This window comes from Rhododendron vialii, chromosome 1a (assembly GCF_030253575.1).
Source record: "Rhododendron vialii isolate Sample 1 chromosome 1a, ASM3025357v1".
Classification (NCBI taxonomy): domain Eukaryota; kingdom Viridiplantae; phylum Streptophyta; class Magnoliopsida; order Ericales; family Ericaceae; genus Rhododendron; species Rhododendron vialii.
Window position 1 is genome coordinate 47,704,775 of NC_080557.1, and position 25,853 is coordinate 47,730,627.

Consider the following 25,853-nt stretch of genomic DNA (forward strand, 5'->3'; position numbering starts at 1 on the left):
TCTCACCATCAAATGCCCACATACTTCCCCTCTCGAGGTTTGAAGGCAATCAAGACTTCGTCTGATGATTGGAATCCTGATATATATATCGAGTGAGTGAGTTTAGAAATGACGGATGCTTGGATGCATCCAAAAGCACATGGGAAATAGAGTCTCCAGAAATGGAGGCCAGACTCCGTCGTCTTGATAGTGGTTTCTTAGAAAGCTAGCTAGAAGCACAAATCATGCAGCAAATAAAGAAATTAGTCTTTCAGAGTTGCCAAACCCTCGAAGGAATATATTTTGCAAGAAACACTGACTCATCATCCAAGTTGAATTTGTTCAACCCAACCAACATTCGCACGAATTTATGTTTTGTCACAGCTAACATTTAGTCTTGTTGCTGTAAATTTCACACCTTGAGAATTTTGTACACATACAATTCTCAAACGGTCGTTCTCGTTTTCTTATAAAGTATAACATGTCTATCTTAAGATTTTGAAGTTTTAAAAAATGAGTTCTATTTAAAGAACTTCAGCTCTAAAAGGGCAACGGTAAAAACTCCTAGTTCTTTTATTTATCTGCGACAAAGGAAGTAAGAACTTCCAATATTGCATTTCAAGTTTACTCCAACAGCGCTTAAATGAAGGAGTGTTAATTGGTGAAATTTTAGTAGTGAGTGAGAGAAGCATCATTCCAATTTTATCTGATGTCCAAGCAGGAAGACGGCCAGGTTATTGAATGAAACAAGACACAAAGGGGGAGACCATACTAAAGAAAGAAATAGGAGAGAGAGAAGCATCGTTCCAATTTTATCTTAGTTATCTTTCTTTCTTTTTTAGGAGTACGTGTTTCATGGCCACCATATTTTCACAACTACCACCGCATCTCCACAACTACCACCACCTTATTGCCATCGTTTCACCACCACCACTAGCACGATGATGGTAATGTGTCCAGAATATTGGAATGGACACATACTGCTGTTTTCTTTGAGGCTGAGTCCATGTTCTATAGGTACTCGGAGTACTCCTATATATGATGCTTCTGAGCTGGTGTACATGTCAATCACTTTGAGGATTTCGACGCAAACTGTTTTGCTAGCTACATGTCTAGTTTTACTAGTTAGGTGGTTGGATGATTCCACTTATCTACTTGTGGCTTCATTCCAGATCTCTTGTTGGATGTATGTTTTTTTTGATTTTTTTTTACTTTTCTTTTGGCCTTCTCTATGCTTCAAGATCTACCTTGTAACTAGAGTTTGGTCACCTCGATGTACCCTTTGTCGAGTTTCAATAAAATTTTGTTGCCTATCAAAAAGAAAATGGTATTCATATTTCCCTTTGGCAATTGCTATCGACTCTCTCATGGAGACGAATAACGAAGCGAAGAATTTCGATGCAATAGAGTTTTTTTTGGTAAAGCAAATAAGTAGTTAAGTCCAATCAACCCATAAATACCGTTCTAGGATATTATGAAAAAAACATATCACAAGAAAAAACCTCGAATAAACACATAGAATTAAAGAACTCTCTAATAGTACCATATATTAATAGTTACAAATGAACTCCATTCGACAGATATATTTATTTAAAGGTCCCTAGCAATATACATATATGCTGTACCTTAAAAAAAACTACGTAATCCTATTTTGTTCTTTTCTCCGTCACTATATCTAATGAAGTAATATCTTAAAAAAAGTTACTGCATCATGCATTTAAACCACCTTGATATGGAATACCCATTTCTGGTATCCATGCATCTCCATCAATGAACTTGGAAACTGTAAAACGGGTAGCTTCTGTTGCACTTGTTAACACCCTACACCCTGGCCATTTGACTCTTCCACTTGTGTTTGCTCCTGGACCTGAGTTATTATACTCCGCATAGAATATATAGGGTTTGCGTATGTTATCCCATGAGATCAACCACCCTTCTGGTTTGACAATATCGTCTAGGAATGACTCCATGAACACGACTGTAGCATAATCCTTCCACGGCCGACCAAGGACAACCGACACTTCACTCTTACGCAGCGCTAGATTTGGGTCAATAGTAACCTTACAGTTTTGGAATGAAAATCCACTATCCAAGGTTGGGGTATCCTTCCCCTGAGCGGTGACCATGTTGCCATCGGAGCCGATTCGGCGTGCGTATAAACGGCAATCCTGAAACACTGCTTTGGCAAAACCCCAAACAAAATCTACGCTTCCATAGATATCACAATCCTTATAGAATTGTCGATTGTGGTTTGCCAATAGGGTGTCTTGGTAACTCAAAAAAACACATTGATAGAATGCGGAGTGATTGGCGTTATTGGTCAAAGCAACAGCTTGATGACTATTGGGTGGTGGAGCTGAATTCTCAAAGGTTATTGATCGAGCCATAAATCCTGAGCCATCGACAACTGGAAAAAACAAAAGAGAAAAAGTCATGTATATGCTTCGAGTTTTATGTAGAAAAAAATAAAATCTATAGCTAAAAAAAGAAATAAACTACTAGCGTACTCTAACTGTTAAAACTTTTTTTTTTTTTTTTTTAAAGTTAAGAAGCTATATTGTGGAGGTTGACAGTACACTAAGCTAATGATAGCCGATCGAGGGAAAAAAACTAAGTTAATGATAAACATTATTTTCTAAAATTAATTACGATAAAAACGTAGTAGAATTTTTTATTTGTTGAGTTTGAAAGTTAAAAGCTTTTTTCTTTGGTCACCGTAAAATCCCTACAATTAACAAGAGAACTAGTTATATTAGGACAACATAAAGCAAGGGTAAGACTCTCTCAACCTTCGTTTAATTATTTTTAACAAAAGTAAGCCAATTAGAAAAGAAAGGGTAAGACTCTCTCATTGATATATTCCAATGCAAAAAATTGGTGAGGTGATAATGAAGTTAATTTACTCATTGATGCAGTTTCGGGGACGTTTGTATATCCCATGGCAATGCTCCGGTTCCCGCTAATAAAGGTGTTGCGAGCATCATCGCCGATCAATGCGATGTTTATTTTGTTTTTCTCCACAGTGACGTATTCGTCTCTGTAGACTCCCTGCTTAACATGGATATAATATCTATTCGCACTTCCGACAGGAGCAGCATCGATTGCAGCCTTTATTGTGGTGTAGTCACCGGAACCATCCTGGGCTACAGTGGCATTGAAGGTAATATTGATGGGAGGAGCTAAAGGTTCAGCAGAGCTTATAAACGTCATAGAAAAAAGGATCAAAAATAAATAAAATGCCATTGAAGAAAATTGAGACTTGAGAGTATATCGAAAGTTTATCAGGACTTAGGAAAAGTTTGTAGCTAGTTGAGATGTTGTATGGATAATTTGCATGGCCTCTTATTTATAACAATTGTAGTTGCTAAATTCTATGAATAGATTCTGGATGAGTATTTTTAGTTTCCATTACAGTATGGAAAAAGATTTGAAAAATCTGGCAAAAACAATAAATTTCCAAAAATAATAGGATCCATGACACTAGATTTGTGAAACTTTCCATGAAAGAAATTAGACCGTCCAGTCAGATAATGTTGGACGGTCTAGTCAGATAAAGTTTCATGGATTTTATCTGACTGGACTATCTTTATCTGACTAGATCGTCCAATTTCTTTCATAGAAAGTTTCATGGATCCAATATCATAAACTGTATGCTGAAAGCATATTCTTAAATGGATAGTTGGATTAATGGATTCTTGTCGGTTCCTTAGATTTGATGAATATTCTTGCTCTAAATATAAGAAGTGTTGCCGAAATGGTTACTAAACAATATTGGTATGTTTTTGTCATTATCGTTTAGACTTTCAAATTTGGAAATATACCGTAACGCACTGAAATAAAATGGTTTTGGGACTTCGCATTTTGACAACCACACTCCAAATTTAAAGTGTGATTATAAAAAAGTGGAGTACCAAAATCAATTTCTTACACTAAATTAAAAGATTTACACGTTGAACTTTTCTTATCCATGAGTCGATCAAGGCTGTCAAGAGGAATCCCAAAGTGGAAACTTTCTCCCTTTTTTTTATGTCATATAAACTTCCTCTTTCTTTTACAGAATGTTGTGGACTCGGGAATCTATATTGAGCAAGTCACTACAGCGATATAGTGATCATCTGGACTGTCTGTTACCGTAATCGTTGGTTTAGATTCCTTGTTAACGTCTTTTATCAATCAAAGATATCAAACATATCTGAATTATTGATTGTCGAGATGAACGGTTCAGATTACGCACTACAAAGAGCGCAACAGGGTTGCTCACTACAAGGTTCCTGCTCCCATCTTTCATGTGCATGTGGAAGTAATCAAAATCCTCTATGTGACGATCATCCATTGTGCGATTTTTCATGTTATTTCGCGATCCGAGACATACATTAAATAGTTCAACATATACATTGTGCAGTCTCTTCTAACAAATATGATTCAACCAAGTGATCTTTATCGCATGAATGGCTCGGGTTATCAATTAGAACCGTGGTTGACATTTTGTATTACATTGGGGACCACCTGAGCATTTATCATTAGAAAGAACAGTAGCTCGTGTTCAAAAAAATCAAAGAACCTCTCATGTGATAATTCAACATGTGATCCCCAATCTAATTAAATTAAAATGGAACCCATTATGTCCAATGTCCATATAAAAATCAAATCGGTTGGACATTGTAAAAACTTGATTGAATCATATACAAACTTGTCGAGTATCAACAGCACCGCCAAGAAAAAATGAACAGTTGGAGTGACGGAGTCTAGTCTAGTCGATCATTTCTTTAGTGACAAATATGCTTCTTGCAAGTACTGCTATGTGTACATATGTAATGTACATACCATGTACATATGGATTTTGTGAGGCTCACTTCGGGTCCCACAAAGATGATTCGAACCGTCCATTATTTTTAACACAATTTTTAATGGAGCCCTATAAAAAATCAGCTCAACCCGATATCGCTAAGGATTTTTTCTAAATTTATAGAAGCAAAACTGGGCAGTTAAATAGTTTCGTCCTCACAAATTCAAAAAAAATCCTTACCGATATCGGGTTAAACTGATTTTTTACAAGATTCTAAAAAAAAAAATGTTTTAAAAATAATAGGCGGTTCGAATCATCTTTGTGAGATCCGAGGTGGGACCTACAAAACTCATATGTACATGATATGTACAACTCAGATTGATGGCAGTTTGGACGTTGCAGTTTGTACCAAGTTGGTCCAATTGATAACGTTTGCCCTCAATCTGATTTTTTTCATCTAGTTTGGCTGAATGATGTTATCAATTGGACCAACTTGGTACGAAAAACAAACTTGAAGGTCAAAAGAGTTGCAATTGATATTTAGAGGACGAAAATGAGACTCGGGTGAAATTAGGAGATCCATTTCTATAAATTTCCCTAGCTTTATTGCTAAGTTTAAATTCTTTCCAGAATTATAGTAGTCTTTTAAACTTCAAAACTCTACATGAGTTCATCTGCACCATATTTTTTCTTGTACAACCGAACACTTGCTTATCCATGATTTTTATTTGAAAATCTTGATAATTACCTAACAATCATTCTAGCACCCCAAGACACTTACACAAGGTTCATTTTTTAATGAAAATGTGTGCGGACCCCAAAGTGAATATAGGTATGTTCGTGCATGTATTTGTATAGACATTTGTGGTTCTAGCATTTATGATCCCCTAATTAGGTCATCTATAAAACAATCAAGTAATGAACTTGTCTGATTCTCTAAAATTTGGCCTAATAATAATTAATGTCTTGGACTTAAAGGTAGGCGCCCCATAAGGTCTTAAATTTCACCTCATCTCTCGAGTAATGTATGAAATGGCTATAAAAATTAGTGCAAGGCACATGTAAAGTTGCGGTAACACTTCCCATAACTCAAACAGTAACTATTATTAAGCTAGAAACAGAGTACTCTGTCCCAGTCCCACCAATAACCTGATCACAACAATGTCAACAATGCTAGACATTCAAGTACTCCACGTGTAAGTCACATAATTTGCTTGCGCATGGCGAGCGTGAAAACTTGTTTGAAACACATTCCAAACTTCTAAAAGTTGTAAAAGCGATAATTGACAACGCAAGCGCAGTATGAGAATTGAAAACAAGAGTGCAAGACATTTGAAAGGATTACGTGACTAAACTCCATACCCACCAAATTTTTGAATTTACTGTTCATTTGGGTGTACGTGGAGCCCATATTTCACACGAGTACCAGATATACTTCATTTGGAGAATCTCTGTCGATACTGTTAATTTTATTTCTATCCACGTACTCAACATCTAAAGGGAACATAAAAGAATCATTTACACATGCAGTATCAAAATTGTTATTTCTTCCAAATTTTTAACATTGAATTAGTTTTCACGGTGATAAATTCAATTATATATATGGAAGCAAAAATGGTACATATCTCTCCAACACATTACATTCAGTGTCCAAGGACATCCATTCCTATATCTGTATTGTACAGAATACAAGCCTGGAATATCTACAGTTAGCTTCAGATAAAATCCGGGGTTTAGAAACGAAAATGGGTTTAAATTGAATGGCAAATTTGAAATTGAAAATTTGCGTCATAATAATTTCTATTCGACCATGAGATTTTTATTTTTGGATCAACTTGAATTTGGGTAGGGATCTGGTACTCGTCAAACTCTACAATGTCAATGGTTCAGATCCAATTTTTGCTACATGGAATGGATTGGTTAGATTCAAGAAAGAAGATGAGAGTATATCGGACTTCAAATTCGTGTCCGTCACGCTTGACGTTAATGTAAACGAAATTGGGTGTTATGTGCACACCTTACAAACTACAGAGGTATGTTCACACTTTTTAACACAAGGAGCGTATCCACACATGACCCAAATCACGGAAGGTCAAAATAGACTTTGCCCTTATTTCTTTTGCAATAAATATGCTTCATTTAAATGTAAATGAATGGCTCGAATCTCTTTAAATAAAGTAATGATAGTTGCATGGATCACATGAGAAATTCTCTTGTTGATTAATTACACGTACCAGGTTCACCCTGGAACTGCGTACAAGGTTCACTTGAACCAAAAGCAATTCGCACTTGAGCTAGAAATTAACAAGAGTAATGATTAACAAAAGCAATACCTAAATGACAAATATATATTTAAAGAATTAAAGAACTTTATAATACCATAAATAATAAGGAATGAACTCCATATCACAGCGGATTTATAAAATAAAAAAAAAAAACTCCAAACGACAAATATATATTTAAAGGTCCCTAGTACCATGAAAAAAGCTACGTACGTAATCCTATATTGTTCTTTTCTCCTTCACTATATCTAATGAAGGAGATAATATATAAAAAAAAGCCACTCCATCACGCATTTAAACCACCCTGATATGGTATACCCGTTTCTGGTATCCAAGAATCTCCGTCTATGAACTTCGAAACCGTAAAAGGGATAGCTTCAGCGGCACTTGTGAGCACTCTATACCCTGGCCATTTGACCCTTCCACTTGTGTTTGCACCTGGACCCGAGTTATTATACTCTGCATAGAATATATGGGGTTTGGGTATGTTATCCCATTTGATCGACCACCCTTCTGGTTTGACGATAGTGTCCAGGAATGACTCCATGAACACGACCGTAGCGTAATCCATCCACGGCCGACCAAGGACAACTGACACTTCACTCTTACGCAGCGCTAGATTAGGGTCAACGGTAACCTTACAGTTTTGGAATGAAAATCCACTATCAAAGGTTGGCCTATTCTTCCCCTGAGCAGTAACCATGTTGCCATCGGAGCCGATTCGGCGTGCGTATAAGCGGCAATCCTGAAACACTGCTTTCGCATAACCCCAAACAAAATCTACGCTACCGTAGATATCACAGTCCTTGTAAAATTGTCGATTGTGGTTTGCCAATAGGGTGTCTTGGTAACCCAAGAAAACACACTGATAGAATGCAGAGTGATTGGCGTTATTGGTCAGAGCAACAGCTTGATGACTTTTGGGTGGTGGAGCTGAATTCTCAAAGGTTATTGATCGAGCCATAAATCCTGATCCATCAACAACTGAAAACAGAAAACAAAAAAAAATTATGTTCTATATAAAATACATAACTTTAGTCGATGCTACAAAAGAAAAGGAAAATAGGTAGGTTCCTAGACATGCATAAATTGACTTCTATCATGCAAAATATGGAATTTTTATCATGCACAATACTAAATTCACTGGGTTGGGACAATTGTATGGGTAAATAAATTTTACTGTCAAAAATTAAATAATTGTATCAAAAGTTAGATAAATTAGTCAAAAAACCTACTGTAAAAACATGTACACTAAGCAAACAAAAAAAAAATCGTACGGAAAGAGAATACTATTATAAGGAAAAGTGAGTGAGGTATAAAGAAGTTCTCTTACTCATTGTTGCAGTTTTGGGGGTATCCATAATTCCCCCGCCGTTGCTCCTGCTTCCGGTGATTTTGGTGGTGTCAGCACTATCGCCGATCAAAGCGATATTTGTTTTGTCTTTCCCCACCGTGACATATTCGTCTTTATAGACTCCCGGTTTAATGTGAATATAATACCTATTCACACTTTTCACCGGAGCAGCAGCGATCGCATCGTGTATGGTGGTGTAGTTACCGGAACCATCCTGGGCTACAGTAGCATTGTAGCGAATACTGACAGGCTTAGCTTGAGGTTGAGAGGCTATAGATTCCATGGCAGAAAATTGAGACTAGCTAATAAGAGTATTTCAAAAGTTTCTTTGGACGTTGGAAAAGCTTGTAGGTAGTAGTAGTAGTACTTGTTGTGATAATATTGCATGCTTTGCATGGTTTTTATTTATAACAATTTTAGTTGCTAAGTTTTGCGGTTAGATTCTATGTCAATATTGCAGTTTCCATAATAGTCCAGAAAAAGATTCGATAAATCTTGCTCAAATAATATTTTTCCAAATGAATGCTTTCTTAAGTTGATGATTAGTTGTGGGGATTAATGTCGGTTGACATAAATCCTTCCTTATGCATCATTGCCGCCTTAGGTGAACAGGAACAGAAAGTCTGATTGCACCGCAAATTTACGTGCACAGCGATCGGGCACAAATTGCGCTGTGGAGCCTACTCTGGGTCCCACACAAATAATCTGAACCGTTTATTAGATGTAAAACATTTTTTCTCCTTGCCGAAAATTAACTCAATTCAACACCTATAACTATTCGATCCAATCATTTAACTTTTCAAGATCCTGAAAACTAAATGAAAAGTTAGATGATTAGATCAAACAACTATAGGTATCGAATTGAGCTATTCTTTTCTTTTTTTCTGGGAGCCTTTGGAAAAATATTTTGCATCTAATGAACGGCTCGAATCACTTGTGTGAGACCAAAAGAGTGGGTCCCACACCGCTATCTGTGCAGATTGATATGCTCATTTGGTGTGCAAGGAGTCGGGTTGTTGCTGAAGATTCCTTCTTATCTTAGAGTTTCAAGTTTGGAAATAAAAAGATTTTTACCTTGGATTTTTTTTTTTTTAAAAGATCCATATTATTCACATTATTCCGTCAAGGCTGTTGAGAGGAGTCTGAAAGTGGAAACTTCCTCTTAATTTCTTTTACTGCATCGATCTTTTCATACGTGTCCATGGGAAGTACTCAAAATCCTCTATGTGATGATCCATTGTGCGGGTTTTCGTGTAATGTAAAAAGGCCGTCCATTATGATTTTATTTCACGATCCCAATTGTTCATTAGATAGTTCAATGCATTTGTTGTGTATCATCTTCTGACAAATATGATTCGACCAAGACTTTATATCAAATGAACGGCTAGCTCTGTTATCAAATAGAACTGTGATACTCCATCAAATTTTTTATTACCTACGTGAGGCATTTATCATTAGAAAGAGACACCTGCTGGTGTTAAAGAAAGAAATCGAGAGCTTTTTTTTTTTTTTTTTTTTGATCAGAAAATCGAGAGTGAAAATCCAACATGTGATCCTCAATGTTATAAAAAATGAGACCCGTTATAGTCATTGTTCATATAAAAATTCAAATGAATTGGACATCACAAAATTTGGTCGAACATAAATTTTGGTATGGGCAATTCGAGGTCCCCTATTTGGATAAGTGAAGATTGGATGGATGCCCGCTCCTTGGGTATGCTTTGAACAGGGTTGTTTATCTGTGTTGCTACCGGACTGGGAGATGGTGTTGTGCGCATGGTGCTATGCACATCCAGACCGCTGATCTCCATAAGATCCTAGTTTTTTATTCTTTTTGCCCCCAAAGATTGAAGTCACCCCTCACCCCGCATGAAATGATTGTAAAAATTAGTCAGGCACATGAAAGATGGCCCGTAAAACTTTCCGTAACCCAAAAAGAAATGGCTCGGCAAAAGAAACCCTCCACTTCAAAGCCAGTTTAGAGAGAGTTTGGGAAATGGACTGGGCAACAACTGAAAAAAAAAAAAAAAAAAAAAGGACATTCAATTCTATAAATCAAGATCCAAACAAACCTAGTTCTTTTCTGATTATCCAAACGGAACATAAAAGAATCATTTACACATGCAGTATCAAAATTGTTCTTTCTTCCAAATTCTTAACACGTAGTATTTTTCACAGTAAGAAATCTCAATTATAACCAATGGGCTTATAGCTCAGTTGGTAACTCCTTGCTCTCCCTTGTGGAAGACCAGGTTCGAGCCCTTTTGTGGGTTCAAGGCTATGGATAGCCTCTGAACCCTCTGTAGACTAACTCACTAACTTCTTCCACTAATTCCACTAACCCCGCTGATGTATATAATATTGGCAAAAAAAAAAATCTCAATTATACACTTGGAATAAAAAATGTAGGAACAGAATTAGAGAAACAGAAAATGGTACACTCTCCAACACATTACATATTCAGTGTCCAAGGACATCCATTCCTTATCTGTACTGTATTGTTGTGTAGAATACAAGCCTGAAATATCTACAATTTGTTTCACATAAAATCTGGCGTTTCGAAACGAAAATGGATTAGCCTAAAAGTGTTTTCAATCCATGAATAGAAACCAACTCCAACGAAACGAGAGAGAGAGAGAGAGAGAATCAAGATGCCAAGCAAGCCTCCCAGAAAAGCCTGCTCTTTTCCATCTCATTCAACAATCCCATGGTTGAATCAACACAAACCTTTGATTTCTTGTGTTGCCTAGTTTTGGCAGTGCTCTTCATAACCACCTCGTCGTCGTCGTCGTCGTCGTCGTCGTCGTCGTCGTCACCATCGCCATCATCAACATGAAGAGGGTCTTGATCATCATGGGAATTTCCCGTATCGTCGTCGTCGTCGTCATCATTAGCCAAATCTTGATCAATGATTCTCTTCTCATCATCACCGCCATCATTGTGATAACCATAATGATGTCTTGGTCCTCTTGGATCCCTGAGCTCAAAAATGGGCTTACTCTCCAACATATCAGAGATGCATGACTCTGCATCGCCGTCGTCGTCGTTACCATAATAACTAGCATCCCCTGAAGCCATGTTGAGCTCATGAGAATCAGCCTCTGAGTCACCCGTGGCCTCCAACAGCATGAAGGAAGACACATCAACAAAATTCTTTTCATCCATTAATTATCCTTCAGAGAGAGAGAGAGAGAGAGAGAGAGAGAGAGGACTAGTAGAGAATTGGTTACTTTCACAATGGAACCTTCCTAGGATAATATATACTCGAAAACCATATATGTTTATTTATACAAAAGGGACATAGGCCAGCTAGAAATAGGTTACACATGTGTAGTAGGTGTATCTCAAAAGATATATATCACATCAAATCAAATACTACTAAGAAACAAATATGAATAAAGAATTCAATCGGTTTGACTGAGTGGTCATAAGAAAATAACTAAATGACTTATTCTCAAGAGATCGTAAGTTCGAATTTTGCGATCGGCTAACATTTCAACTTTTGGATTACTGGAGATTTATTTAGCCGTTAACTTCAGGATCTCTGAATTAATTGGGATGCGCGCAAGTTAGCCTGGATATCCTGTTACGAAAAAAAAAGATTAGGAAAAGTGGGGTAACCTTGTTTGAAACTTCGGGCCGACTTTATTGTATACCATGAGACCAAAATAAAAGGTGTAGAAGCCCATGGGCCATGGTGATGTGTTGCTGGCCGGGCTGCCTATTTTCTTCTAGAAGCAATGGATTCGTGTTCAATGACGCGTGACGTTCGTCTTCTAGAAACAAAAGTTTGACTCCTTTTACTTGCAGGGTTCCCAATCATCTCTTTCATCTAATACTGCCAATTTTTAGAAATTGTTTGGGCAAATGGATAACTATGTTCGTTTTGGGTCTTTAGATCCGCGCTTCCAATTTCATATGTGCGTACTTTAGGGTTTAAACTGGATCGATGTCCTCGTTGAATTTTCTACTATCTTTTCTGCGACAGGTTTTTTATGTTCCAACATTTTGCCAGCCTACATTTGCAGTAGGTGTCTATGTCAAAGTTTTGGTAGTTTTGGCTTATTCCTTTATCTTATGATGATTTTTGTATCGCCTTCGAACTTGATTGATTATGTGGTATTGACCATTTCAAAAAAAATAAAAGATCAAACCTTTTTTCGCTTCACACGGTTTCTAATAAGTTTTCTCCCAAGTATTACTCTTATGCTTCTGTCTTTCTATCTCCACTCATCAACCTAAAAAAATTCCCTCAAAATCCAAAGTTTTACAAAAATGAGAGAATCTTTACTTTTTGCGAGGGAAATATAAATCAAAAAAGTATTGCTGCCAAACATCAATACATCATTCGAAATTCATTAGTTCTTTTTAAACAAATTTTGCCTTATAAGTTCCAACAAACAGAACCATTAACTCATTATTTCCATTTCGAATAGAGTATTGTTCGCAAAAATATTAGATTATTGCTTGCAACAACCATTGTCCAAGATTAAAAAGTGAGGAGCAATTGAGTTTGAAATCTTGTTCAATTCCAATGGTGGTACGTAAATTATTGAACTTCCACCAACCAACCACGTGACCAACTTAGACCTACAAGCTACCTGTCCAAATACTACTATTCCAATTTGATTCGAACATTTTCCCGGCCACCAAATATACAACAGATTTTGTGAGACCCACCTCAAAATTTCATACAAATGATCGATGCCGTTCAATTTATTTAAAACATGTTCATAATAGCCCTTGTAAAACATCAGCTCAATCAGTATCGGTAAGAGTCGATTTTAGTCCCCAAATCCGTGGAAGCAAAAATTGATCATTTGTTGTACACCAAATGTATAATGGCTTCTATAGGGCCCACCTCAGAGTTCCTATAACTGATCAAAACCGTTCGTTTGTTTAGTCCTCGTAAAATTGATCATATGTTTCATGGCTTCTATGAGGCCCACCTCGGAGTTACTACAATGGATCAAAACTGCTCATTCAAATATTGGGAAGAGTTTGATAGATTTTAGACCTTGAATTCGTATGGGTGAAAATTGAATGAACTGACCAAGTCGGCTCTTTTCAAAGCACGGTTATATGATGCCAGGCGGCGGCCCAACGTGGTCATACTGTGAAGAAAAGAATAACAAAAGGTGTGTGGGACCTGAAATCGAAAGGGTTAAATTTTGAACACCAAAAACACACTCCGCTTGGTTGAGCTTTTAGAAAGTAACTTTAACTCTCGGCACAGTTTTCAATAAAAATTTTTTTCTATCTTTCTCTACTCATTACCACTCAACTCTCAAAAATAATTTTCTAAAAGCTCAACCAAACAAAGTGACTTCACCCATCGTTATCTATCATTGCGGATTAAAAAAAAAAATTCATTATCAATCAATCAGCTACAAATGGAGAAACAAAGCTTCTCAAGTTGATTGTCTCATTTCTCTCTCCAGTGATGACTTGAGTTCGAGTCTCACGAGAAGCAGATTTAGGGTTCAGGGCTATAGATAGCCTCTGAATCCCCTGTTAACTAATATACTAGGCCCCAATTCAGAAAGATGAATAAGTACTTATTTTTTAAGAAAGTAATTTCAAACTCAAAAATCATGTGCTTACGCAAATAATTTTTCTATCACTATAGATCTTGTTTAATAGATCTCATTGAGATCTTTAATATGGTACCAAAAAAATTAAAAATTTATTTTTTAATTACATTATTTTTTAGTTTAAAAATATGAAATAAATATTTATTTTTTAAGAAGGTGTTCTGGAACGGGGCCACACCTCGCTAACCTCCGTAGATGTATAAAGTATGACCAAAAAAAAAAATTCATTCAGCTACAAATCGAAACGTGGGGTGTGACCTGGCAGGCAACCGAAAAAATCTAAACCGAAAGCCAAAATCTTAGAAAAGCTGACTTTTGTGGCGACATGAAGTGCAAATTACTCATGACCACAATTGGATGATCCAAAAGCCAAAGTTGTCGCTATGGACCACAATTTAGACAAGGGTTTGCAATATTCTGCTTTTGAAAGCACAAATTCAGAATCATACCTACTACTTGTTACATGCACAATTTTGTCAAGATAAGTAATATTGGACCACGAACCTATATCCAGTCAAATTAATAATTTGTATACACGATACGCTCGACGAAATTTGTGGTTCTTTTTTTTTTGTCATTCGTTAAGTATAATCTACTCTGTACAGGGTTCGATTTCCGTAAGCACTCATCCTCCTTCCCGAAATTTGTGGTTCTTAAAAGTGAAAAAAGCATAACATAAATGATACCGAGCCGAGGGGCTCCCATAAGAGAGATTTGGAAGGGTTCGATTCTTTTCGGTTTAAGTTTTGGACTAGATTCTCTAAGGTCCTTAATTTGGACTGGACTGGACAATCCAAATCTAGACCATACGTGATATAATGAATTGTTCAAATTTACTCAAAGATTCTTATCAAATCATTGGGTTCAGTCATTGAAATATAATGTACGATTCAGATTTGGATTGTCCCGTCCCGTCTAAATTGAGGACCGAAGCGGATCCGATTCTGATTGGCTATCGGGTTCGAGGTGTACTGCGCACCACAGCAGCCCATGCGAAACGGGTAAATGTCACCATCCTGTTTGTAGCAAAACCGGGGACAAATTTAAAAACGTGTTAGGCAATCAGAATAGCAATGGGATATTTGTAATCCTGTTTCCTGAGAGCGAGTCGTATGGGGCACTTTGGAGACTTGCAATCCAACTGGCCAAACACCACAAGTTAAATAAGTCTTCTAGAAGGAACCTACGGTATCTGTTTTCTGTCACATTTTCACTTTTCGGACGCCATACAAAAACTTACACTTTGTTTGGTTCTCCTCTAAAAAATAATCTCTAAAATTTAACTGTTTCGTCGTCCGTGTTTTTTCGTCTTCAGTGATTTTTTGTCAAATTTTTTTTACTTATTTTTTACTTTATGGATGTACGTAGCGTACCTCTGTTCAAAAAGTAAAAGAGCTTGTTAAAATATTTTAAAAAATTTACTAAAGACGAGAAAATACGCAAACCTATAGAACTTTTTTATCTAAAAAATAAATCTCTAAACTGCAAACCAAACACAGTGTTATTTTTCTGAATTGTTTCGAAAAAGAATCCGCGTCTTCAAAAATATGAAAAAAAACAGATGCTTTCGTATACTTGAAAGAAGTTCCTGCGAAAATAATAATACGGACATGAATTTGCCAGGCAATGAGATTGGGACGAGGTCAGGACAAGTGAGTTACCAGGAATAAAGCAGAGAAGACCTAGAGACCAACCCAAGGCATCGCAACCGAACCTCTAATGCCTCAACTCCTCCATTTAAGTACATCATAAACAATCCGTCGCATTTTATTTTGCTAAATGTCAAATGGTTAAAGTTACACGAATACATGTCAAGAAAAAAAAAATTAACACAATAAATATATAGAGAATATTAATTGCCAAAACACGTAGATCAGTCCGTGAACTCGAAGGCTGCCCAAGTCAAAAGATTATAGAGTCTAGAAGCTGCTGGCAAAGTCATTCCAATATAGTATGAAACTACAGCACATTGGGTGTTTGTTTGGAATTACTCTTAACCTAACAAAACCAAAACCTGACAGTGGAAGTAACATAAGGCCCCATTCGGCCAAATAAGTCAACTAGATTATTTTTGTCTTTATTTAAATTTTTTTCGTATTTATTAGTTTTTCGTCAATTTTGAGGGATTATTGCATCGTCATGACTGGAAGAATCTAAAAAGTAAAAAATTATGATCGAAATCCAATTTTTTTTGAAAAAAGACGAAAGAATTGGCTTATTGACTTATTTTTGTCTTTATTCAAAAAAATTAGGTTTCAATCGTAATTTTTTACTTTTTTTGTCATGATGATGTAATAATCCCCAAAAAATTGACAAAAAACTAACAAATACAAAAAAAAATTGAATAAAGTCAAAAAATAAGTCAGTTGGCTTATTTAGCCGAACGGAGCCTAAGGCTCTGTACATAGATGCGAATTTCAAATCAAGGGATTTGCTGTTCAAAACTAAGTAAACGTGCAAGAGATATAGTGATAGGCGACTGGAGGTGTTTGGCAGCCACATTTTCGCCTTTTCCAATTCTACTTTTCCTGTTTTGGGTGTTTGGCTCCTACTTTTCCTGTTTTGGGTGTTTGGCTCCTACTCTTCTCCGCATTTTTGCCTTTCCAATTCTACTTTTCCTGTTTTGGGTGTTTGGCTCCTAGACACAACTCATTCTTATCATTCTATAAGAATGAGTTCTCTAATTTGAAGAATGGAGAAGAGAAGTGAAAAAGAGGGCCGGAGGAGTTTTTCCCATTCTCGTTTTTCAATTTTCGTTTTCCAGCCACACCATTTTACATCCCTACCCTCTCTGTTTTTCCATAATTCCTCAAAACCCTCATGTGAACTTAATCCTCTCCGCCGCAACTTTTATTACTCACATCTTCCACCACACAACACAAAGAGAGACCAGGAGCAGACGACCGGAGAAGTTTGCCAATCTACACCATAACCCAGGAAAAAAAAGAGTGCAGAAATGAGTGCACTCACCTTTATATCAAAAACATTTCACAACTAGTTTTTTCCCTTTTGAACTTTACCACCCACGGTTCTCTCCCGTGTGCCCAAGCTTGAATTTATGTATCTGAATAGGTTGGTGGGAGTGCGCTTCTGTGACCTGTGACCGTGAGTTTCAAAAGACGCTTTCAAGCTTCCACATGCGCATTATGTGACTTAGGTTTGGGGAACAACTTCTTATAAAAGAGGGGCAGAAAATGATAATAAAAGCCTTCGAGCTCACGGTCTCGCACAGGCTATCAACCTCCAGAAGTTATCTAGCTAATGTAGTAGTAATACTTCAGAAAACAAACTTCCATATAGGAGGGAAGCAAACGAGTGTTGTTGGTCGTTGGGAGTATGAAATAAGGCATAAGCTATTTGGCAATGGATGTTCTACTCAAAATGAACAATTATATACTCAACCAATGTTTTGGAAGGAAAGAATCAATAAAATGATAATCAATGACTAAATGAAGATTCATGTTACAGAAATTACAATTTGCAGTGGCAAAATTACAAGTTTCTGGGTTTCTATTCCACGAGTCAACTACAAGTAGAATGGAGTAGCACATCGCCATGTACTGCCGCAAAACCACCCCAATGTAGCTATACGGCAGTAACACCCACTTCTGGGTCGCATGTGACTATCTATTGAAGGGTTTTGCCTCCTTACGTTGCTTAGCTTTGAATCAATAAGGTTTATTCTGATTGTTGTCTCTTTTAAGTTGAACCTTTAACTTTTTACCACCTAATTGGTAGCCGTTCATCGCGTTAATTGCAGATTGAGCAGCAGCTGGTGAGTCGTAGCTGACGAAACCTGCAAACACAAACTGCTTCAGAGGTCGAGAATAACTCACTTCAGAGGTTCAAGCTAAAGACTAGAAAATTCTTACCAAAACACTTGCTGAGACCAGTTATTTTGTCAACAAAGACCTTTGCACTCAAGACTGTTCCAAATGGACGAAAGTCACTCGCAAGTTCTTGATCACCAAATTCTTGAGGGATGTGGTAAATAAATAAATTAGCTCCAGGTGGACCTAGGTTCAGAGCATTTTCTTGTTAAATGAATAAACACCATAAAGAACTTACGAAAGCAAGAAGGAAAACAAACTTCTCGATGAAAATTTTCAACAACCTTCAATCTGAACCCCAGAACTTCCGCTAACACTTGGCGATGCTGCAGTCTGACTGTTTACAATTGATGGTGGTACAGAAGCTGTAGAACCACTTAAAGGCCTGCTGCTCATCATTCCACCAGGAAATGCCAGAGGATACTGGAGCCCTTGTACCACTGGATAAGCAGAACCCATATAACTTGCCGATGGAACAGCATAATTTCTAGGGGACATATTAGGGGAGATATCGGGTGTGACTCCACGCAACGGATTTCCCTGGTTAACCTGCCGAATAGCATTATGGAAAACATGTTGATTCTGCATTGGTGGCAGTCGATACTGCATAAGTCCATAAGTTCCAGGAGCCTACAAAGACAAACATACATTACTCAACGTGTGCATTATAAACTTTGTTATCAACGAAGAATAAAAAACAAGCAAAAGGAGGACATTGTTTTAAATATCTAATTGTTAACGATAACTATAGTACTACATAAAGGGAAACATTATTTTAAATATCTAATTGTTATTTCCAGTAATTGTAGATGACATTGATATCCTATGTACAGGCCGCACTATAATAACTAAGATGGTATTAAGTTGAAAGAGAATATGTTAAAGTACCTCCGACATCACCGTCAACCACCACTAACGTTGCCAAAAGTACAATAGACAGGCTATGTTACAAAACAAAATGTAAATCGTTGTTCATATACAGCATCTTGCATAGTGAAATTGTTAATCTTCTCGCTTACTATCGTCAGTTGCCTCCATTATCATTCTTCGATTTTTTTGTTATCACCCTCACATATTCTAGTTACAGTCTTTTGATTGATTAGCATTGTCGATTTCTCCCTCAGCGGCCTTTGTTATACTTGTCATAGTACATTTCCTCACAAACTTGTCAAATATTTTAGTCCATTCGATTTTTCCAATCACTGATCTTGATCACCTCCATGAACGGCCTTTGAGTTTTGTCACTTTCCATGTTCATTCAATTCACTACAGTGATCCCTTAATTAGATATACTGTATCTCTCAATATTATTTCATGAAACCTATTATCGCTTCCATATTTCACTGCCATGTGCATGGGTTCCACCAATCTTGTAAGTTGCAAGTGTTTGTGTATGTGTGAGTGATTTCAGAGTTTTTGTCAAATTTTATGGCTCTCAATTCCGTTATATGACATATTTCACTGCCAATGTGACCCGCTTTAGGCCAGAAGGTGGCCCAGTCACATTAGAGCAGTACTCATAACATGTGATGGCCCACTTGACAGTAGAAATTGACTTAGTATTTGTAAATAATGTTTCCAAAAATCATAAAGGAATGTCTAGCGCATAGGCGCCGACTAGTTGGCCACCTAGCACGTAGGTGAGGACTAGGCGCCGACTAGTTGGCTGCCTAATCTAGGGGTTAGACCATTGCCTAGGCAGCCTAGCGCCTAGGCTTAGACTAGTCGGCCTAGGCGGACAACTTTTGAACACTGTTTGTAAATTGTATTAAGTTTGTTTTGGATTCCAGGTCGCACGGGTGTCCACTTGGTGGTGGCCCACTTGCCCTTGAGAAAGTATTAAACGGTATTGAAGTCGATTGTGGGGCGACGAAGTAAAAACGTGTTCCCACTCTTATATCAGCATTTATTAATTTGACTTCCGCAAACAACGAAGGAAAAACATGTTCCCGCTTTTATTATAATATGTATAGACTAGCACACTTCAACATCCTAGCTTATGCTGGTATGACGTTAAATAAACCATTTAAAAATAGGACAAAACCTGATAAGCGTATTCATTGTATGGGGGAATGTAACCCATTGGTAAAGATCCGTATATAGACGGATGTTGGGCAGAGTTAGCATTGGGCATATTTGAAGCCTCTGTTTGACCTTTCTGAGCCCTCCGAGCTTGCCTTTCTTTCTCTGTATCTGCCCATTTGACAACTAAGGGAACACTTGAGCCCTGATACAGAAAAAAACTAAGAATATTTCAGCTTACAAGAGCCTTTAATAAAATTGACTGCCTTCAGTTATATATTGTCCGAAACAAACAATAAGGCAACAGACGGCATAAGGGAAAAGTTTTACGCATTTGAAACTCATCAAAATCTACATGGCCTTGGTGTAAATGGAACCTCAGAATGAGCAGAATATAAATTACGACTTAAGCAAAATTCAACACGTTTCTTAAGAAACCATAACATAGCTGGACTCACTTAAACCTGTTCATGCAGAGTATTTTGAAAGTGCACAACATTTTACAATGACAATGGTTCCAGGAATCGAAGGACAAATTGTTAACTTTATGCCCGGCCGAATCCATTCAAGGTACAAACGTACTAATATCCATGGAGTCTTAGTCTAAAGGCAGACGAAAAGACTCTAAATCATGAGATAGCTTCTCTGAGATGCTACACCGTCTGATAGCCCTTTCAAAAAGAAGGCTGCATACAAGCCATTTAGTTCCCTCGATGACCTTGATGCTCAAAGTGCACCTGTTTCCAGGGTCCCTCACATGGCTTGCTACAGCATCATAGACTGAGAAGACAGTAGGGTCATATATAAACAAGAAGACAGCCTTTGGGTGGCAGAGTCTGATATATTCCAGAAGGTAAACTAAATGATTTTCATATCAACAAGTCTGATATCTTCCAGTAGCATCAGATCAGGAATAGGACGAGTTTTGACATCAATACATTCAACATGTAAAGTTGTCCATCGATAGTATAATAAACACAAACCTCCATTTTATGCTTCCCACTGAGTGCCTCTATTGCTGCAAGAGCTTGTTCCTTTGTCTCGTACTTCAGAAAAGCACAGCCTGCAACAACGAAGATAATCAAGAAAGTTCCGGGATCAATCCATAGCCTAGTTTTTGGTGGTACAATCACAAGACAAAAGGTCAAACCTATAAATTTACCTTTGCTGGTTTGCTGAGAACCTCTAAGAATTTGGAAGTCTTTAACAGTTCCATATTGAGAAAATAATGCAGAAAGCTCAGCATCTGAAACATTCTTCGGAAGCATACCAACAAAAAGTTTGTGTTCTGGATCATAGAACATTAAAAAATTATCAGTGAAAACAACTTGAACGAATAACACATGATAGGTCAGTAGATTAGCAAATCAGGATAAGATGGAGAATGAGAACTGGGACAGGCACAGTTTGTGATAACGATATTAAGGACGGAGTATTTTACAGAACGCTGAAAATCACATTACACCTAGCCTTTCCAATTCTCCATCAGCATACTTCACTTGCAACGGACTAGATGCCTGAATTGGACACAAAAGAACAGGATGCCTTCAAATCAGAGATGTAACCCACAAGTTCGAGTCCAAAACACAAGCAAGTTTGAAAAAAATAAATCTACTGCCAAGAGTTTCATGCTTAAACAATATGTAAGATCAAGTTTGTATACATTCCAAGGTTCAGATCAACTGTATAATTCACAATTATTATCTGGCCACTGGAAGAGAGAACGCGTATAGAATCATTCTTTGAAGCTCTACGGTAAATACTGGCTTGGACAATCTCTCAATTCAGTATTATGATATTTAACAATCAAGAGCTCATAACCAAACCAAACCGAGCCTTGTGTCCCAAGCAATACAATCAAGAGCTCATATTACCAAACATGGTTAAGCAAATCTGCTGCAAACAAACAAAAAAAGAAAACTTTTTTTCAATCAGCAAGTCAGTGCGTATTGCTTTCCATCAGTTTCTTCCCATTGAGCATTAGGAGTTGTAACCTTCTTACATCGATTTTGCAAGGCATAGTGGTGTTGGTGATAAGGGAGTTATGAGATGGTGGAGGTGAAGGAATGGTGCTTTCATGATGGTAGGGTGAGGTGGCGATGTGACGGGGTGTAGCGGGCGGGGAAGGGAGGCAGGTGTGAATGCTAGTCTGGGCAATCTCTCACTTCAGTGATGTTTGAAAAATCAAGAGCTCATATTTACCAAAACTGGTTAAGCAAGTCAGCAGCAACCCCCCAAATAACTTTTTTGATCGGCAAGCCAGTGGCTATTGCTTCCCATCAGGCATCAGTTGTCGTCTATGTAGCACGGACACGGATACGGATACGGACACGGGACACGGCAATTCTAAAAAAATGGGGATACGGACACGGCGGGGGACACGCCACGTGTATAAATAAATAAAAAATAAATATATTTACATATATATATATAAATATATATATAATTATAAACCATTGTATATGAATAATTTCACAAATTGTATAAAAAAATTTCAAAGGAAAAATTACAGTTTAACCCAAATGTTTTGAATAATTTCATATTAACCCCCAAAAATTTTAAAAATATTACAATTTGACCCCTAGCCGTGTCCCCAGCCGTGTCCCCTATCAAAAAATAATAAAAATTATTGGACACGCCACGTGGCGTGTCCAATACGTGTCCCCGTGTGTCCCCGTCGTGTCCCCGTGTCCAATACGTGGACACGGCGCCCTTTTGGAGTGTCGGTGCTACATAGGTTGTCGTAGCCTTCTTACAACAAGTTTGCAAGGAATGGTAGTGGTGGCGATAGGGGGTAATGGGATGGTGAGGTAAAGAATGGTGATAGGGCTGCGGTCAGCGGTGGACACAAGGGGTGCCTGGGACCCTACACAACTCCAAATATTTTCACATACTATACTAGTTTTTCAAGTTAATTTAGAAAAATTCTATTGGATTGGCCCCTGCAAATCCCTTGAGTGAAGAGATTTTCTTGAACTTCCTATATGTATGGTAATAATCCCTAAAAATTCAAGTTATCAATCATTTTTAGGTCGTGTATAAAAGTGAATGGTGGCTATGTACATACACTCAATCTCGTCTCTTCCTTGGACCTTGAAAGTAGCAATATATACTTATTAAATACACTTTTATTGTCAATATAAAATTCATGTGGTTTGGGCCCCTGCTAGACAAAAATCATATATCCGCCATAGGTTGCAGTGGCGGTATAATGGTGGGTGGCGGGCGAGGGACGCAGGTGGTGGTATCACTGAATGTGTGGGGTTGGTGACAGGTGGTGGGCGGTATATTAGTAGTTACAAACGTAGTCACCTTTAAATAAGAAATCTTCTACTTACTACTAATGTTTTCAAATCAGAATACGTATTGTGTATCATTTTTTCACTTATATAGTACGTATCAAGATACGTATCGTGTATCTTGAGATACATTTGCTAGAAGAGTAGAAGTTTTTATTGTGTAGTTGGACAATATTTTTGGGATATTTCCATACAAGATAAACTTTGAGGTAATTCTAGAATTACACATGAGACTAATTTTCGCAAAAAAAAAAACCTCTAGATATTTCACAAGAATATTCTAGAGCTTTTAGAGCTAGATATTTTAGAGTTTCTAAAACTAGATATTTATATCTTTTTCAATAATATCTATCATATTTGGATTTTGTCAATTGGAGCTTTGTCAAAATACTAAATTTAGTTTATATTTCAACAACGTTAATCACAATTAAAATATAATTAAGAAGTAAATACACCTAATAACACCAACAAACTATGCTTACATTTAAAAAAAATTAAGATGCAAAATTTCAAGTCTCTCAATTGGGGCCTATTACATTAAGGTTTTATGTTCCCTTTGTTAGGAAAAGAAAAGTAAGACAAAATATAATCGAAGTATGGTTCTTTCTTTTATACAAGACCTACATTGAGGTTGAATTTCTATCAAAGGGTTTGAAAGATGTCATAATTAGATCAAACGGTTTAAATTTAAATTAATGCATTTAGGGTTCCGCTTCTTCAAAATAAGGTCCGACTTTTTTCGAATAAGTAATCGTAGGATACGTACAGAATTAGGATACGCATATAAATCGTAGGATACGCGGTGGTATCGTAGGATTTTTAAACAAAAAGGATACATGATGGGATACGTGTCGTTCCCCAAATGAGACGATACAAATCGTAAGATACGTATCGTAGGTTTTTAACAACTATGCTTACTACACCTTCACACCAATGTCCACTTCAGACTCACACTAAAAACCAAACACACAACAGTCAACTTCAGTATAGGTACAAGGAAAGTCACAGGCCTTGCTATATCAATGTGTCAAAGTACTTACAAGAACAATGCAGCCAACTGGGAATTAACACTAAATGAGTACTACAAAGCAAGTGTCATTCTCAGAAGAAGAAATATTACTTCCTCCGTCCAAATTTGTTTATCCAATCTTGAAAATCTAACTATTTTAAGGAACACAATAATTACACTTAAAAGAATTACAACTATTTACTTCAACTTCTTTGAAAAGTTACTTTATTTCAAACAAGAAGGGGGCAAAAAGAGAGAATATCCACATAGCAGAATTGGGACGGAGGGAATAAGTGATTGCCCAAAATAGAAAATTTTGGAATAAGACAGAATATCCAAACATTGATCAAATTCTTCTATCTTGTTCAATCAATGTAGACTTCTACTTCAATTAATGCAGTGAAACTTTGTTAGTAAAACACAAAAGGGATAAAGATCAGATTGGTAGTTCTAACCCCTGGAAGAGTTGTCTTATTATGACACGCATCCACCGCCTTGTCGGCCTCTTGCCTCGACGGACATATAACAAAACAACACCCTGCAACACAACCAAATCACCAAAATTAGGGCTTCAAGAAACGCAGTCGAGACGCTAAAAATCACGGAACGGAAACGGGACTCAAGAAACCACTCGAATCGCACATTGCGATCCGGAATCGAAGGGAGATTCGAGAATGCAAGAGAGAGAAGAGATTCGGACCTCGCGAGGCTCGAGTGGCCTTGTCTTTGATGACGTTGACCTGGTCAACGAGAGCGAACTCCTGGAACATTGCGAGGAGTTGGTCCTCGGTCATGCTCTTGGGCACTTGACCTACGAATAACTTCACACTCTCTTCGCTTCGGTCCCGTAATTCCTGCCCTTCCGCCATCAATGTCTACTCTCTCTCTCTCTCTCTCTCTCTCTCTCTCTCTCTCCCCCCTTGTCTTTCGAGACACCGCCAAAACTCTCTCTCTCTCTCTCTCTCTCTCTCTCTCCGTCGTCTGAGAGTCTTCCTTCGCTAGTTGGATGCCTGTTGGGTGAGAAAATTGAATGGGGCCTATCTAGATGGCAAGTTTGGATCCTCACGGAACTTTTAATAGGAGTATACTCTAGTTATTATTATATAAAAAGCGTATTAGTCTATGAGAATGCCCCTAGTTTTTGGTGTATATGAGAAAGTGCCCTTTTGGGTTGACTATAATTGGACAGACAGACGGCCGGAATTGGACTCTGGGGACGGACAGCGTACTGAAGATCTTTGACTTACACAAGAACTGTTGTAATGAAAGAGTCCTTTCATGGAGAAATTTTTCACCTTCGGGTGGGTATCAGTTGGAGTCCGCTTGATGCATCCAGATCATTCATTTTAATTTTGGATGGTTCGTATTTTAAAAGAAGAAAATGAGAAAAATATTTTCAATCTGAACTGTCCAACACACTTTTGGACAGCCTGGATGGGCTGCTTGGGCATCACATGGGCACATTTACGTGGTACTCACATGGCACCCAAAATTTTTTCCTTTCCATGAGTACACCATTTGCACATTACGTTAGAAGACTCACCTCGGGATTCCACATAAATGATCAAAAGTGCTTAATTTGTTTAAAATACTTTTTTTTTAAATCTATATAAAAAAATTAGCTTGGTCGAATATCGATAAGAACTTGGTCGATTATGTGCTCAATTTCTAGTCAGAAAATTGAGCAAATAACTAATC

At 37.4% G+C, this 25,853-nt stretch overlaps 4 protein-coding genes and 1 long non-coding RNA gene across 6 annotated transcripts; 1 reads left to right on the top strand and 4 right to left on the bottom strand.

Annotated features, from left to right (window-relative positions):
* Window positions 1–1,688: 1,688 nt before the first annotated feature.
* LOC131332325 (pectinesterase-like) lies at window positions 1,689–4,312 on the bottom strand. Its single transcript, XM_058366492.1, has 3 exons — window positions 4,210–4,312; window positions 2,883–3,158; window positions 1,689–2,386 (listed from the first exon to the last, which is right to left on the bottom strand). The coding sequence occupies exons 1-3, from the start codon at window positions 4,310–4,312 to the stop codon at window positions 1,689–1,691; spliced, it is 1,077 nt and encodes a 358-aa protein (XP_058222475.1).
* Window positions 4,313–7,333: 3,021 nt separating this feature from the next.
* Window positions 7,334–8,684, bottom strand: LOC131332333 (pectinesterase-like). Its single transcript, XM_058366504.1, has 2 exons — window positions 8,381–8,684; window positions 7,334–8,031 (listed from the first exon to the last, which is right to left on the bottom strand). Exons 1-2 carry the CDS (start codon window positions 8,682–8,684, stop codon window positions 7,334–7,336), a joined length of 1,002 nt encoding a protein of 333 aa, XP_058222487.1.
* A 2,363-nt stretch (window positions 8,685–11,047) lies between these two features.
* Window positions 11,048–11,566, bottom strand: LOC131332339 (pheromone-processing carboxypeptidase KEX1). The gene has a single exon (XM_058366516.1). The coding sequence runs from the start codon at window positions 11,564–11,566 to the stop codon at window positions 11,048–11,050; it is 519 nt and encodes a 172-aa protein (XP_058222499.1).
* Window positions 11,567–17,389: 5,823 nt separating this feature from the next.
* On the bottom strand, window positions 17,390–25,117 carry LOC131322802 (RNA-binding protein BRN1-like). Of its 2 annotated transcripts, XM_058354283.1 has the most exons (9): window positions 24,856–25,117; window positions 24,611–24,693; window positions 21,313–21,364; window positions 21,010–21,135; window positions 20,831–20,910; window positions 19,870–20,052; window positions 18,110–18,455; window positions 17,868–18,011; window positions 17,390–17,791 (listed from the first exon to the last, which is right to left on the bottom strand). In XM_058354283.1, exons 1-9 carry the CDS (start codon window positions 25,022–25,024, stop codon window positions 17,664–17,666), a joined length of 1,311 nt encoding a protein of 436 aa, XP_058210266.1. In that variant the 5' UTR covers window positions 25,025–25,117; the 3' UTR covers window positions 17,390–17,663. The 2 variants fall into 2 exon arrangements, with proteins under 2 accessions (XP_058210266.1, XP_058210275.1); XM_058354292.1 differs by lacking the exons at window positions 21,313–21,364; window positions 24,856–25,117 and having other exon boundaries at window positions 24,611–24,674.
* Window positions 21,393–23,326, top strand: LOC131322811 (uncharacterized). The gene is made up of 2 exons (XR_009198971.1): window positions 21,393–22,136; window positions 22,585–23,326. It is a non-coding gene; the product is annotated as an uncharacterized LOC131322811 (long non-coding RNA).
* Window positions 25,118–25,853: the final 736 nt, after the last annotated feature.

Bases quoted from the DNA above. Each gene is read 5' to 3' on its own strand.
- LOC131332325 (XM_058366492.1), bottom strand. From the start codon at position 4,312: ATGGATGATCGTCACATAGAGGATTTTGATTACTTCCACATGCACATG. The intron at 3,159-4,209 runs GTAATCTGAACC...CTGAACCTTTAG, and splicing joins TGTTGCGCTCTTTGTAGTGC to CTCCTCCCATCAATATTACC. The intron at 2,387-2,882 runs GTAAATTAACTT...TGTTTTTTCCAG, and splicing joins CCCCGAAACTGCATCAATGA to TTGTCGATGGCTCAGGATTT.
- LOC131332333 (XM_058366504.1), bottom strand. From the start codon at position 8,684: ATGGAATCTATAGCCTCTCAACCTCAAGCTAAGCCTGTCAGTATTCGC. The intron at 8,032-8,380 runs GTAAGAGAACTT...TTCTGTTTTCAG, and splicing joins CCCCAAAACTGCAACAATGA to TTGTTGATGGATCAGGATTT.
- LOC131332339 (XM_058366516.1), bottom strand. From the start codon at position 11,566: ATGGATGAAAAGAATTTTGTTGATGTGTCTTCCTTCATGCTGTTGGAG.
- LOC131322802 (XM_058354283.1), bottom strand. From the start codon at position 25,024: ATGGCGGAAGGGCAGGAATTACGGGACCGAAGCGAAGAGAGTGTGAAG. The intron at 21,365-24,610 runs GTTAGAACTACC...TGTCCAATTCAG, and splicing joins ATAAGACAACTCTTCCAGGG to GCATCTAGTCCGTTGCAAGT. The intron at 20,053-20,830 runs GTTTGTGTTTAT...TTTCTGTATCAG, and splicing joins GTGGGAAGCATAAAATGGAG to GGCTCAAGTGTTCCCTTAGT.